The following is a 16,607-nucleotide window of genomic DNA, read 5'->3' as shown; positions in this document are numbered from 1 at the left end:
CTACCCCTGGTGCTACCTGAATGAACATCTTAATGCCGACCCTTTGCCGACTTTATTTACTGCCAAAATACAATATGTACAATTACTCTATTACTAATAAGTCGAATCAGGGGAGATCTACCGGTAGAATCTACCACCTCGTAAAATACGAGGATTAGATAACGTGTATTTAAAATGTGTACTCGACTGAGCTCTCCCCTCTGATTCCAGAGCCAGCAGCGCAAAAACATTAACCTCGGCTAGGATTAAGAATAATAGCTGCAGAGGGTTTGATCGCAGAGGCCCGGTATGGGAGTCTCGGATTGAACGTAGAGCCATGAACGATCCAAAACTACAGGCGTTCCATCGTTCACGTCGTTCAATGTTGTAACAGACAAATTGATTGACATCATTCTGCGTAGCTCCTAAGGCATTTTCATATTCATATGGAATATCTACCTAAAATAGAAGAATGATTAGCATTTTTATAGAAAATCTAAAAAATCTCGATGGTAACGGGGAAGAGTGAAACTCTTTTTCAAGGCTACCGAGATATTATTATGAATTAGGTTCACATCTCAGGGTTCACAGCATATGTCAAATACGGTTCACTCCTTGATAATTTATGGCTAGCGTAAAAAGCTGGATTGTTTTGCAATTTTGACAAGAAAATTCAACAAAATAAAAACTTTCAGTTAAATATAAAAAATGGGATACGATCGATCTTTTGTAATCCTCAGAAATCGTTTGGAATACAAATGAAAATTTCTATAATTAATCAGGCATTGGTTTTCGTTTCTGAGAAAAATTAGTTTTAATTTAAAAAAATAGTGATAATGGAGGAATTTGTTGTAAACAATTTATGCATAAATTATCTTATCGTTCTCTTAGGCTTTAAAATTAAAATTAAACACTTAAAATAAATCGGTATCCAACGAACGTTTTTTGTTCGCCTGGTAAAAATGTACCAAATGTACATATACGGTGTGTAGTTTCCAAATTACATTTAATAAAGTTTAACCAGTATATTATTTACAGTGTCAGTTTAGTCCATCAGTCTGGTTTAATTTATTCATTCAGTAAAAAAATAGCAATACGATTTTTGATCCCTTTCTTCAACATCTGTCAACAGTTGTTGAGCTATTTTGATTCAGGTGTTTTCAAATCTTAATGTTATACAAATTTTTCTATTAACGCTTTCCACATAAGTCCCTTCTGAGTCGACAAATACGTATTTGGTTTTCATGTATAAAACGTCTTCAGTGTTTTGTTATATTTTTTTTTAAACTTTATTAAAGTGATTTTTCTTATAATTAGAGTTCATCATTGCAGTGTTTTGCTATAAATGTCCAACGGAAAAAGATAAATATCTTTGAGCATTCTATCCTATTTTTTCAAAGTGATCCGACTCAATACGCCAGGCTCAAAGTGTAAATGTAATCATATAGGGTAAGGGAGGTATTTTGGACCACCAGTTCGACGGCTCATATTTTGGACCACTGAGCAACTTCCTCCGTAAGGGTGCACAATAGGACAGCCCCATATAAAGGAGTGGCCCAAAACTACCAACAGGCCAATTTTCGATTTGAGCGAGTGAAATGTGACGAATACACAGCTTATAACCTATATTTTTATAATCAGGACGGTTTCTATATTTTAGATTTTTTAGGGAGGGTGGGGGTCGTTCCAGCTGGCCCTTCTAGACATTTTTACGTTTTTTGGGAAAACGGGCAGCTTTGCCATATTTTCGTCTCAAAAGTAACATATTTATATATCGTTACAAAGCTCTTAAGCAGATCTATGCAATAGGCTTGATAATGTAATAATAGCTCCGTCCAGAATTTAGTTTTAAGTAGTTTTGTAAAAGCATATTTTACGCAGTTTTTAACGAACAAAACAGTTTGGTACCCCGCAATACCCCGCAGTAAAACATAATGCACTATACTATTGAACGTTTAAGCTTTGAGGACCATGAATAAAATTCTGCCCAAATTCACAACTTTGTAAGATACATGATTTTTTTAAAATGCCTATTTTTGCCTTTCTCGTGTACTAAGTATACGTAGAAGCTATATGATTGCTCCAAAAACATTAAAAAAACGTCCAAACACTCATAGTGTTGTATACCGATCGTCTCAGTTCGACGAAGTGAGGTGATGTCTGTGTGTACGTGTATGTTAATGTCTGTATGTGTGTGAGCAAAAATTATCTTAACTATTTTTTAGGCACTTACACTCAACCGATTCACTCGCAACGAGTTTCATTCGTCAGAGATCGTTGTTCCATTGGGATTAATCAGATATTTTGGTAAACTTCTTCTTTTCAATTTTCATCTAAGTTACTCAATAATGCCACTTTAATTGAAAATGGTGATGAACACAATTTACATAACATTTGAAGGGGGAGGGTTATGTCTTAACGTTGCGCCTAATTCAAGAAAAAATCAACTAACACATAAAAAGCGTCACGCAGTAGAAGGGAAGGGGTTCAAAATTTACAATTTTGACATTACTACATAATAGAAGCGAATTAAAGATTTAATCATAACGTGTCATAAAGTGGTGGATGAGTAGTGTGTTAAATAACTCCTTGTCACAATACGTTTTTATATTTATGAAAGAAATCTTATGGAAATATCAAATAAATGAAATTCCATTTCGTTGATGTCACAATATGACGCTAATTGAATCTGTTCTACTCTCCTTTGCTGATTTAATCAGTTTTATTCATTTTATTTTCAACACCAGAAGCTAATAGTGCTTTTTTCATCAATTAAGGAAAACTTTGTTGCGTCCATTTGTCTGTGACACGAATATACAGTAAAACCCTTTATATGACCAGTAGTATTTTATCCAGCATCAAGCGGGCTTATTGCAAGCCAAAAAGTGACAAAATTCCGTTGGTTTTGTAGAATATGACTAAAATCGATACTATGCCAAAAATTGGTCCCATACCCCATTAAAGGCTCGAAAAAAATATTTTTCGTTTCTATCTATGTTTTTATGATTAATACCACCATTTATTGCAGGATTCATAATTTTGGCCAAAAATACCTCCTTTTTCCTATTGTGGGGTGGTCCAAAAGACATCCTTTACCCTACGACAGCAAAATAAAATATCAATGTTGAATTAAAGACTGATTTTTTTTTGTGGAAAATTTCCAATTATTTGTGGAAATTTTGCATTATTCGTGGAAATTTTATATTTATTTATTGCTCGATTTCTGATTTCTTTATTGGCAATTTCCTAATTTTTTATAGTAAATTTCTAATTTATTTTAGTCAATCATATACAGTAGCCGTTCGATAACTACAACATGTTAACTTTTCAGTTAGCGAATGCCGTTCGACGTATTTTAGGTTGTCAATCGACGTCAGATGAAATAAAAGTGCATCTGATTGTGCAGCGTAATGCAGCTGTCATTGAATTTGACATAGTTTTGAAGTTTAGCGGTCCGATAAATGCAAAACTGTTGCAACTATCGAATCACAGTTAAGAATCATTGCAATTTAATGACTTGCAGCTATCGAACGTCTACTGTATGACTCAGACTAGCCACCGCTAAGAAAAACTTTATTATTATACAAAGCGCATTGATTTTGCGTTGGATGCTTACCAAGGTGGCTTCACATGAATTATTTTTTCAACAAACTACCGATTCCTTTCCCGTGGCGCTCATAGAGATGCAGAGCATTCCTCATGTCTCTTATAATGTCAAACTCATTTTCCTGTCCTAATCCTAAATTGACTGTAAGGGCGTGACCGGTGCATATTGTCCATAGCAGCTGTTTTATACACTCAATTGAAGTCGGTTGAGGAAGAAAATTTGACAAAAATGTTTGCATGCCTGCCAGGGACGGGAATGGTTGACATTTCTTTTTACCATTCATTCTTCCATGCAAAAAAATAATAACAAAACAATGACAGCCGCAGCAGTAGCCACGCCAAGCAGACGACAGTCAGTTTATTATTTTCTCCCCCCACGATTAATGTTTTCGTACAATAATTTCACAACGTATAACCGTTTTTGGTGGGAAAAATTCATTTCATTACTCCTTGCTCGTTTTAGAGATAAGAACGAATAAATCAGTATACCTACGGATAGCACTCCTTATAGGCTTTGCGCCACTGGTAATTAAACTCGATTCTGTGCTGTTTGCGCTGCGCACGAGCCGAAACAAAAAATCTCATGCAAATGCTGACCGCACTCCGGCACGACTCTAACGTAGCAGCAAACAAACAGTTTGCTTCATCGGCGAAAAAAAAATTTCACGATGTCGCGTACATTTTCTTTTGCAAACTGTTTCGCTTTGTTTGGGCATGAAATTTGACTGGATAAAATGTAAATATTCAGAGTGTTTTAACGTACATTTCCCAACACTGACCTCATATGCACAAACACATAAACATGGACAAACAGACAATAGCTTCACCCAACCAGCGGTTGTTAGATTTTCTAACAATTCTGTATAAGAATCTAACAATTTTGTAAGCTTTTCTAACAATATTTGTTTGAGAGCTTACATTTTTTGTATAAAAATCTAACAATTTCGCATATGCCCAGTTCTTATACAGGTTTTGTTAGATTCTTATACAGAATTGTTAGAAAATCTAACAACCGCCGGTTGGGTGTTGGTTCGTCGAGTTGATTGTATAGAAGATTATGGGTCTCCGAGCCTCCTATGAAAAGGATGAATTTGGAAAGAAGTGAAGGATATTGTTATCCAGCTTTTTACGCTAGCCATAAATTAACAAGGAGTGAACCGAATTTGACATATGCTGTGAACTGAATTCATAATCATATCTCGGTAGCCTTGCAATAGAGTGTCACTCTTCCCCGTTACCATCGAGATTTTTTAGGTTGTTTATTTATAAACAACAAGGAAACTCACGCATCATCATTTTCTATAAAACTGCTAATCATTCTTCTATTTTAGGTTTTCCATTTTATGAATATGAAAATGTTCTAAGAGCTACGCAGAATGATGTCAATAAATTTGTCTGTTACAACATTGAACGATGTGAACGATGGAACGCCTGTGTTTTTGGATCGTTCATGGTTCTACGGGCAATCCGAGACTCCCTTACCGTGCTTCTGCGATCAAACCCTCTGCAGCTATTCATTCTTAATCCTAGCCGAGGTTAAAGTTTTTGCGGTGCTGGCTCTGGAATCATAGGGGAGGACCATAGTTAGATTCTATCGAAATATAACTGACCTCAGTCGAGTACACATTTTAAGTACACGTTATCTAATCCTCGTATTTTACGATATGGTAGATTCTCCCGGTAGATCTCCCCTAATTCGACTAATTAGTAATAGAGTCATTGTACTTATTCAATTGTATTTTGTCAGTAAATTAAGTCAGAAAAGGGCCGACATCGAGACGATCATTCAAGTAGCACCTTATATTTTAGATGAGATAATGATCTCATTCACAAATCTGTACGATAGATGAAACCATAGATAATAGTATGACATGGAACGCGTGTCTCCTAGTATTGTACTATTGTAGAAATAATACAAGAAAGCCTTGAAATAAGCTCAATAGCTCATTCATTTAAATGCATGTCACACTGCCACAGGCACTAGCCAAGCTTACATGTTCACGGATACCTAAATAAGGTACAAATTAATAGTAGGTATATTTTAATGGACAAAATATTAAACCAAAGTTTGAAGACATGCTCAACTCAAAATAAAATAATGATAGTTTAACGATGTTTACAAAAAATCAACGAATCACCGATTGCTAAGATCTATCTACAAATATTATAGTGGACACAGCATGTGTCAAAAGGGGTGATTCAAAGTATTATGGCACCAACTCGTAAAAAGCTGGATAATCGACAAATAATTATTTTCAAATTTCAACAGCTCTGTCGAAATACAAAAACTCGTGAAGTTTTGAAGTTTTAGTGGAGACTGAGAATAAATTTTAAGGTAGAGGAATATCTCTGAATAACGAACAGTTCAAATATGTTTTAGAATTACATTTAAGTAAACAATGCAGTTAAGTAAAAATTCTATTGCATTTGCACGTAAATCAAGAATTACGCGACGATTTCGACCAAAGTTTGAATTTCTAGAAAACCAAATCTTAAGGGGTACCTCGAGGCATGACAAAGCTTCAAGGGGTACCACTCATCAAGAAGGTTGAGAACCGCTGTTCTAGCACAATGTTGAACAACAGGCACGAAAGTCCATCACCTTAGTCCCCGAGGCGATGCGAACGAACTGGAGTGTGATGCGATGCGAACGAACCGAAATCTTCACACAGTTTTGCACACCATTTACCGTTGCTTTGATCAGTCTGGTAAGCATCCCAGGGAAGCTGTTCTCGTCCATAATTTTCCATAGCTCTACGCGGTCTACACTGTCATATGCCGCCTTGAAATCAATGAACAGATGGTGCGTTGGGACCTGGTATTCACGGCATTTTTAAAGGATTTGCTGTACAGTAAAGATCTGGTCGAGCGGCCGTCAACAAAGCAGGCTTGGTAACTTCCCATACTGTCCAACCCCGTACTGCTTACCGTTTTTAATTAAATTGCTTCTAGGATTTTTGAGAAAAGTTTTAAAAACTTCTCCGTATGATTTCCCTTGGAGATTTTTTCGATTATCATCTTTCTGCTTCTTCTTCTTCATGCAACATCAAAGCACCAATATCGATCGACTCAGTTCATTCATTGCGACGCTAGTGCACAGTTATAAGGTTCCCCCAAACACACGCGACGCGACAGTCGCAACGCGATTCTATCGCTTGGCGACAGCGATTCTGTCGCCGTTGGTATGGAAGCGTAAATAGAACATTGCCTGCAGTGACCCAACGATAGAATCGCGGCGACTAGTTGTCGCCGTCGCGGCGATGAAATCGCTTAGGTCTGGGGGACCCTATATACTTGAGTATATTGTTCCATGTGAGATCTGACGTATATTGATGATTACAGTATTTTTGGCAAACATGAATGTTGTGGTAGAGTCTACCAAAAAATTTCTTTGTATTCAACCTGCTACATCGATGCAAATAATAGAATGCGTTCACAGAATATGTTTTAGGTCATCCAAGAAAATCCTGGAGAATTCAACTTGGGTGTAGGTACGGAGGATCTCAAGCTAGAGCAATTATTTCAAACATGCAAGAATATTGCAAGCACACTAGCGCCACCCTATTGTAAAATACTATTGTAAAATAGGGCAGCGCTAGTGTGCTTGCAATATTCTTGCATATGTATTTTTTTCCGTCATAAGACAGTTTATTCCCACCAGATTAACTTTGCTAAACACATGTTTTTTAACAAATTAAAAATTTGTGCGACAGGAATATTTACAATGTAGAAAATTCCATATATCGGAACATCTTGAGTTTAATAATGATTTCATATAAGTATGTCACCATCTGGCACCCAAGTTCTAGACTAACCTAACTAACGTTTTTGATAAGATGCAGTTCAAAATTGGTATGATTTTCAGATATAAGTAAAATAAGCGTAAAAAATCACCGTTTTTGTACCCTTTTTCACAAAATCAACCCGCTCACATATAATCAATCTTAGATAACGTCCTGAAAGATGATTAAATTATCTTTTGAAACTGCCTAAAAAATAAAAAAGTTATAGAAATTCCATTTTGGTCAATGTAATCACATAACACAGACAACGTAAGCTTTTTTGATTTCGCGCGAACACTAATGTGCATTACAATTGCGCCGGGGACTACGATGGAGTTGATGAACCTTCGTGCCTTTTGTTTATTGTATGTTGAAAACAGTCCGGATACGATTTTTAACAGATTCAATTAATTGACATTTGATCCATCAAAAAAGCAAGTGAGGCTGGCCATTGTGGCAGTTATTTGTGGACTCGAACGTGATTGTCATACTTCTATTACCAGTCATCAAGAAAATGTCCAGAGGATATGATATTCATATGTATGCAAAACATTGTTTTTCAATTTATTGTACACGCGAATCTGTCAAAAATTATTCTCCTTTCACTTTATTATGCGTCCTCTTAGAATGCAGCATGTTTTTGACAACCTTAGCTGAAATTGACAGCACCATGAAAACTGCCAACAATAAGGGAACAATCACATCGAACGAATATTTCACAAACCATGATAGCCGAACTGCATTAGACTGTAGAACTTTGGTAGTAGGATTTCGTAGAACCCACTCCACCCACCAGACAGCGCGCTCAAGAGGTGTTTCCTTTTGATCGCGAAAAAGTTTCGAAAGTTCAGACATGTTTTCACGATAGCTGTGGGTAACAGACATTATACTATTAGTGAGTAATGCGATTATTGGATTCAAACTATTTCACCTACCGTCCATTCTCCATCACCTCCTTGATAGCATCGACAAGCTCTTTGCTTTTCACATTCTTCAGAGATAGTCTTTTCCCTACGCCTTGCTGAACACAGTAATTGATATTTTGATGCTGGTCGGAAAACACTGGAAATCCAATAATTGGAACACCATTCCAAATCGCTTCCTGTGTACTAAGCAGTCCGCTGTGGGTGATAAATAATTTGAGATTTGGATGAGCCAGTAAGTCGTTCTGGGGCATCCACTTCCGAATGTACACATTCTTTGGCACTTCAATAGGCATTTTATCGGATTCAAATTTCCATAAAAATTGATACTCTGGAAAGTGACCCATGGCGTTCAAAATCTCGATTAACCTCTCGTCTCCAAGCATATCGCTACGAACGTTAGTGCCGATCGAAAATAGAATAGCTCCGTTTTTAGCATTTTCAACCACTTTCTTCAGGTCGTCAGGGAGCTCCTTCGATTTGACAATCTGCATTCCGCCTACAGAGACAACGTTTGGCATCGTTGATTCCGAATACTGAATAACTGGATTTGAGTTCAGAAGAACAATTCGGGTTTCCTTCTCCAAATCTCCAACGTACGGAATATCTGGAAACTGGTTGCGCACTATTTTATCTATTTGCGGTAGCATGTGATAAACTTTCAAAAGCTCCTCAAAATGATGGTATACAACGTTTTCGAACCGCGCACAATAGCTCATTTCCTGGGGATGGTTGAACTCGTGGTTGGGTACAGAAGCGGAATACGAATATGCACCGGTTATTGAAGTTGTTGTGGTGAGTACGTGAAAGGCAGTTGCCCCAATCAGTGGGGGTCTTCCAAATCTGTGTTGCGCAACAGAAGACACGCATGGTCCGTTCAGATAATCAGAGATGATTAAATCAAACTTGAAGTCTTGCGGATAACTCAGCAAATCCTTCAAACCTTTTGTTTTCAATGTAAATTCGCAACAGAGTACTTTAAATTTACTGAACATGTATAATAGGGATAATGTGTTCATATCTTCCATTTCAAAAAAGTTCATTTCCAGTGAGTCTTTTTCTTGGGAGAGCAAACTCTCATAAACACCTTCCAATTTAATGTATGTCACGTTTTGAACTGGTTTATCTTCAATATCGACGCTCAAAGCCGTTACATTATGTCCTTTTGCTGCCAATGCATGTATCAATGCTCTGTGCCTAAAATTTGAAATAAAACTATTTTACTAGCTGAGACTAATATATTTAGTGATTCAAATTTATTTCCAATGTTCGACAACTTCTTGTATGAATCTGAAGCCCAATAGTTTGAAATATTTTCAAATGAATGAAATATTTAGTTCGATAAACTTGTTGTCATGGGTTGTAATGATTCGAAACAATTCTCGTCTCTCTTTTATCGTTGTTCTTTATCTACTTAGAGCGATTTTTAAAAACCATGATCTCCAGTAAAAAACTAGATGTACGAACATTGATGTCCAGTTACTCTATGTGAAGTGATATAGCTCGTTGTCTGGACGGCACATAACACTTCGTTGATTTGATATACAGAACACTCACCAAATGAAATGGCTTGGCGATGCCACTGCATCTATGTACAAAATATTTGCCGCCCGAGTGAAGCTGCAAGCGACTAAGAGCCATATGATAGCACAACGTTGCATAATGTCGCTCCCAGGTTATTTTGATTGCCGTGAAGCTTACGGCAGGACGGCGAGGCTCGTACTGAACATCAAAAAGATTTGGATAAACTGAGAACGACGCGTGTTCCCAGGGCCGGATTTAACGTTTTCCCAACAGTATGTGCTTTCCTCGGAATGCACACAAATATGCAAGCGACGAATAACAATGGTGGGTTTTGGTACCCAAGGTTGTGTGATGCTCGGGACCATGCCCCGGCCGTTCCCAAAAATCCGACACTGTTTATTCCTATAAGATGAATTTAACTTTTTTTTATACCGTTCATGAATGAATCACAAGCAGATATGACGACTTCATTGTGTGTCGTTTGGTGTCTATATGTATGAATGAAGTTTATTCTATAGGGTGGACGGTACAGTTATGGGTTTGGTTAGAAATTGTGTATTCTGCTCCGTAAGTATAATGTTACATTAAATGAAAAGCGAAATACAGTGTACTCTATACATCTCGTTGTTCTATATCTAGAAGTTTTCCCCTATGTCGATATTTTTTTCGGTCCCTTCAATCTACAAACATTTTTGCTTTTTACATCTTGATAGCCTCCTTATCTCGATATCTCTCTATCTCGATTTGTTCTGGTCAAACTTTGTTCAGGATTCTCTATCCCTATGTCGATATATTCAAATTTCTAGCCTACTAGGCTAGGCTACCTTTGGACAATAACAAACACATTTAAACATGAAATGACATTTGTTTTGTTGTCGTTTTTCTTAGCAACGAGTTTTTTTTTCGATCTAGTATCCACTTCATTTTTTCTTCCAAGTTAAAATCAAATGGTCTATCGAATCAACCCAAAACCTCCATGATGTCACTTGCGTCTCAAAACATAACATATGAGGTGTTATAAGATCTCCAAATTGTCCTGGAGTTTGAATCAAATGGTCTACCGAATCAACCAAGGCTTCCACGATGTCCCCAGCTGCGGTTTCAACCTAATTTTGTCTTCTGAATATTAGTCTTTTACTTACGTCTCAAATACAAGCATATGAGATGTTTTAAGATCTCCAAATTGTCCTGGAGATGCTTTTCGCTAACAGGTGATAAATCATCCACTTCTAGCGATGGAAATGTTTACAAACACGAATTGTTTTGATCATCCCAGTGACCTCACAAAGATACTAATGCGCATACAGCATAATTGAAACATATTTTAATATCATGGTCTACGTGATTCGACTAAATACGAGAGTCGATTTTTACATTTTTGTCCAAGGGACAAAGCACTGTGCGTCTTGCGGAGTCCAAAGTACGTACGATTTCCAGCCACTATGCGTCTCCGAATTTCTCTGCTGGTATCATTTTCGGCAGTCACCAATGAGCCCAAGTACACACATTCTTCTACCACCTCGATTTCGTCATCACCGATGCAAACTCGCGGTGGGTGGCTCACATTGTCTTCTCTTGACCCTTGAAATTATTTTTTTATATTAAATACAATATTATCTGTGTTACTGTGATGGTCCCTGCAAAGAGCTTTCCAAGGATTTTCTATTCCTTATATCGATATTTTCATGAGTCGATGGTCTCTTACATATCGACTTATGTAGGTTTGACTGTATTTTGTGAATGTGGAAGTATTTATACGTTACATAATAAAAATAATAACAGAATACAAAAAGTGTCAGTTTTGATGTAACTTTCAATGTTTGTTTGCTCAACTCTCTGAAGCGACGCTAGTATACTGAGTATACTGTCCGCAAAACTTGCAACGGAATACTAAATTGGGCAACAAAATAACTTTTCTCAGTGGTTAATCTATATACATAAAAATGATTTTCTGTCCGTCTGACCCTTATAGATTCGGAAACTACTGAATCGATCGGCGTGAAAATTTGGGGCCGAGGAAGGTTCTTAACATAGTTTGAGACCCCTCCCCTCTTTGGAAAGGGGAGCTCTTATACAAATGAAACACAAGTCTCATCAATTAATCAAGCAAATGGAATCAAATCTAGCACGTCGAGGTTTTGGAAGAGAAGTAGGTGAAAAAACGGGACAAACGCACTTGCAAAACGGGGCATGTCAAAAAACTTTCTGATAGATAGTGCTTATTTTTCATTTTCCGTGTAGTAAATAAGAGAAATTTTTTGGAGTGAATCATTCACCACCATAATCTTCTATTGGCACTGGCTAGAGCGCTGCACTGGGTCATTACCAAGATTTGGGAGGAGGATGTTTTGCCGCAGGAGTGGATGGAAGGTGTCGTGTGTCCCATCTACAAAAAGGGCGATAAGCTAGATTGTAGCAACTACCACGCAATCACATTGCTGAACGCCGCCTACAAGGTACTCTCCCAAATTTTATGCCGTCGACTAGCACCAACTGCAAGGGAGTTCGTGGGGCAGTACCAGGCGGGTTTTATGGGCGAACGCTCCACCACGGACCAGGTGTTCGCCATTCGCCAAGTACTGCAGAAATGCCGCGTGCCCACACATCATCTATTCATCGACTTCAAAGCCGCATATGATACAATCGATCGGGACCAGCTATGGCAGCTAATGCACGAACACGGTTTTCCGGATAAACTGACACGGTTGATCAAAGCGACGATGGATCGGGTGATGTGCGTAGTTCGAGTTTCAGGGGCATTCTCGAGTCCCTTCGAAACCCACAGAGGGTTACGGCAAGGTGATGGTCTTTCGTGTCTGCTATTCAACATCGCTTTAGAAGGGGTAATACGAAGAGCAGGGATTAACACGAGTGGTACAATTTTCAATAAGTCCAGCTATTTGGCTTCGCCGACGACATAGATATTATGGCACGTAACTTTGAGAAGATGGAGGAAGCCTACATCAGACTGAAGAGGGAAGCTAAGCGGATCGGACTTGTCATCAACACGTCGAAGACAAAGTACATGATAGGAAGAGGTTCAAGAGACGACAATGTGAGCCACCCACCGCGAGTTTGCATCGGTGGTGACGAAATCGAGGTGGTAGAAGAATTTGTGTACTTGGGCTCACTGGTGACTGCCGAAAATGACACCAGCAGAGAAATTCGGAGACGCATAGTGGCTGGAAATCGTACGTACTTTGGACTCCGCAATACGCTCCGATCGAATAGAGTTCGCCGCCGTATCAAACTGACAATCCACAAAACGCTCATTAGACCGGTAGTCCTCTACGGACACGAGACCTGGACGATGCTCGTGGAGGACCAACGCTCACTTGGAGTTTTCGAAAGGAAGTGCTGCGTACCATCTATGGTGGGGTGCAGATGGCGGACGGTACGTGGAGGAGGCGAATGAACCACGAGTTGCATCAGCTGTTGGGGGAACCATCCATCGTTCACACCGCGAAAATCGGACGACTGCGGTGGGCCGGGCACGTAGCCAGAATGTCGGACAGTAACCCGGTGAAAATGGTTCTCGACAACGATCCGACGGGTACAAGAAGGCGCAGCGGGCAAGGTGGATCGATCAGATGGAAGATGACTTGCGGACCCTCCGTAGACTGCGTGGTTGGCGACGTGTAGCCATGGACCGAGCCGAATAGAGAAGACTCTTATATACCGCACAGGCCACTTCGGCCTTAGTCTGAATAAATAATAAATAATAATCTTCTATTGACCTGGTCAATTAACCTGCATTCGGACACGGTCGGCGCTGGTATTGCTTATTTTTGGGTCATCAGTTCTTACACATTGAAGATGATGTTATTCCCAAACTTCATCTGTTGGTTCTCTGTGTAATTACATAAATTTATGAAAAATGTGTAATACTAAAGTAATATTTTAGGGTCTGTTTCATTTGGAGAATTGAATTTAAAAGTGACAGAACGAAAATTAAAAAATCACCCGTTCATAAGAATGGCTGTTGCATGAAAAATGAAGGTAACAATACTCGGAATAGGATGTATGAAGACAAAAATACGGCCAATAACTTTTGCCTATATTTTTCGGAGGCGAACCCAATTTTATTGCCGGTAGTGTAGAGCGTAAATAATTGGGTTGATTTTGGGCCAATATTCTTTCGCAATATAATGCGTCATTCAACAATGCACCGCATATAATCTAACCCAATGTATACTGGACTCATTTTTTCTCGATACATTTTATAATAAGCGAGAAAGGCATCATCACCGCTAGGTGGATTAATCTGGGTTTTTTTAGCAATACTCCCTCTCTTATTGCCAGGCGTCAGCACCAGAAAATGTGAAGATATGATGTTCATATGCAAAAAATACCCGTTCGTTTTTGATTATTTTTTTTTTTCGTTTTATTATGCAAATAATTGTCTCGAAACTTATTCACCTTTAACTTTAGTTTGCCTTTTCTTCGAGTGCAGTACTTTACACACAACCTTAGCTGAAATTGATAACACCACGAAAACTACCAACAATATGGGTACAATCACATCGAATGAATATTTCGCAAACCATGATAACCGAATTGCATTTGACTGTAGAATTTGGGTGGTAGGATTTCGCAGAACCCACTCCACCCACCAGACAGCGCGCTCGAGGGGTGTTTCCTTTTGATCGCGGAAGAGCCTCGAAAGCTCAGACATATTTTGACGATAACTGTGGATAACAGAGATTATATTATTAGTGAGTAATGCGATAATTGGATTCAAACTATTTCACCTACCGTCCATCTGCCATCACCTCCTTGATAGCATCGACAAGCTCTTTGCTTTTCACATTCTTCAGAGATAGTCTTTTCCCTACGCCTTGCTGAACACAGTAATTGATATTTTGATGTTGGTCGGCAAACACTGGAAATCCAATAATTGGAACGCCATTCCAAACCGCTTCCTGCGTACTTAGCAGACCGCTGTGGGTGATGAACAATTTGACATTCGGATGGGCCAGTAAATCATTCTGGGGCATCCATTTTCTAATGTACACGTTCTTTGGCACTTCAATAGGCATTTTATCCGATTCAAATTTCCATAGAAATTGATACTCTGGGAAGTGACCCATGGCGTTTAAAATCTCGATTAACCTCTCGTCCCCCAGCATATCGCTACGGAGGTTGGTGCCGAGCGAAAACAGAATAGCTCCATTTTTAGCATTTTCAACAACTTTTTTTAGATCGTCAGGGAGTTCCTTCGATTTGACAATTTGCATTCCGCCTACGGAGATAACGTTCGGCATCGTTGGTTCTGAATACTGAATAACTGGATTTGAATTCAGAAGAACAATTCGGGTTTCCTTCTCCAAATCTCCAACGTACGGAATATCTGGAAACTCTTTGCGCACTATTTTATCAACTTGCGGAAGCATGTAATAAACTTTCGAAAGCTCCTCAAAATGATTGTATACGAAGTTTTCGAACCGCTTACAATAGCTCATTGCCTGGGGATGGTTGAACTCATGATTAGGTACAGAAGCGGAATAAGAATATGCACCGGTCATTGGGGTTGTTGTGGTGAGTCCGTGAAAGGCAGTTGCCCCAATCAGTGGAGGTCTTCCAAATCTGTGTTGCGCAACAGAAGACACGCATGGTCCGTTCAGATAATCGGAGATGATCAAATCAAACTTGAAATCTCGTGGATAATCTAGCAATTGCTTCAAACCTTTTGTGTTCAACGTAAATTTGCAACCAAGTACTGTATATTCGTTGAACATGTACAATACGGATAATGTGTTCATATCACCAATTTCAAAAAAGTCCATTTCCAAAGATCCTTCCTCTTCGGAGAGCAAACTTTCATAAACACCTTCCAATTTAATGTATGTCACGTTTTGAACTGGTTTATCTTCAACATCGACGCTCAGAGCCGTGACATTGTGTCCCTTCGCTGCCAATGCATGTATCAATGCTTTGTGCCTGAAATTAATAATCCACTAAAAACTTCTTGATAATTTAATTCACTATCAGAACACTCACCAAATGAAATGACTCGGCGATGCCACTCCATCTATGTACAAAATATTTGCCGCCCGAGTGAGGCTGCAAGCTACTAAGAGCAATATGATTGCACAACGTTGCATAATGCCGTTCTTGAATTGGTTTGTTTCACGTGAAGTGAACGACAGCACGGTGAGGCTCTTACTGAGCTTCAAAATAATTTGGGTATCCCGAAATGATCGTGCGTTCTGGTCAATTGGGTGTCGCTGAATGCTTATGTAGTTTATGAATGAATCGCACGCATACTCGTCTTCATTGTGTCCCATATATGGTTCATTCTATAGGGTGGACGGGCGTATTTATGGTTTCGATGAATTCCAAATTGCGTTATTGATGGAATCACACTCAGGGAAAATAGGCTTAGATTAAAAATGTAGTCATTCATGTTCATACACAGAATATTTTTTTCTGCTTATTATGATTCATTATGTGCTTCAATATTAGCATATGGTACTTGCATTTATATTAGTATAGACTTAATGACATATTAATTTACTCTAGTTGGAATTTAAAGAATTTAAATACTTTAAAGTTAACTATTTAAAGTTTGGACCCCAGTGTGTGGATTAGACTGGCCCAGATTACTATGGGGAGAAAAAAAATTGGGGTTGTATACAAGACACGACCGCTCGACGTAAACTACGTAAAACCAAATATAGTGCACTGAACCAACTATTCCGCTCTATATAGAAGAGAAGGAACCATCCCACGACAATACTACCCAGCTTTAGCAGCATCTCCCACTCTATGAAGGAGTAGGAACTCCACTGTC

General features: G+C 38.6%; 2 protein-coding genes across 2 annotated transcripts; both read right to left on the bottom strand.

The window, feature by feature from the left end:
• Nucleotides 1-7,947: 7,947 nt before the first annotated feature.
• Nucleotides 7,948-10,021, bottom strand: LOC134215339 (UDP-glucuronosyltransferase 2B20-like). Its single transcript, XM_062694553.1, has 3 exons — nucleotides 9,848-10,021; nucleotides 8,303-9,487; nucleotides 7,948-8,235 (listed from the first exon to the last, which is right to left on the bottom strand). The coding sequence occupies exons 1-3, from the start codon at nucleotides 9,949-9,951 to the stop codon at nucleotides 7,959-7,961; spliced, it is 1,566 nt and encodes a 521-aa protein (XP_062550537.1). The 5' UTR covers nucleotides 9,952-10,021; the 3' UTR covers nucleotides 7,948-7,958.
• A 4,157-nt stretch (nucleotides 10,022-14,178) lies between these two features.
• LOC134215338 (UDP-glucosyltransferase 2-like) lies at nucleotides 14,179-16,108 on the bottom strand. The gene is made up of 3 exons (XM_062694552.1): nucleotides 15,815-16,108; nucleotides 14,570-15,754; nucleotides 14,179-14,502 (listed from the first exon to the last, which is right to left on the bottom strand). Exons 1-3 carry the CDS (start codon nucleotides 16,099-16,101, stop codon nucleotides 14,226-14,228), a joined length of 1,749 nt encoding a protein of 582 aa, XP_062550536.1. The 5' UTR covers nucleotides 16,102-16,108; the 3' UTR covers nucleotides 14,179-14,225.
• Nucleotides 16,109-16,607: the final 499 nt, after the last annotated feature.

Source organism: Armigeres subalbatus, chromosome 2, assembly GCF_024139115.2.
Source record: "Armigeres subalbatus isolate Guangzhou_Male chromosome 2, GZ_Asu_2, whole genome shotgun sequence".
Lineage (NCBI taxonomy): Eukaryota > Metazoa > Arthropoda > Insecta > Diptera > Culicidae > Armigeres > Armigeres subalbatus.
The sequence above is the reverse complement of the archived record's forward strand: the minus strand, read 5'-3'. Positions and strand labels throughout refer to the sequence as shown.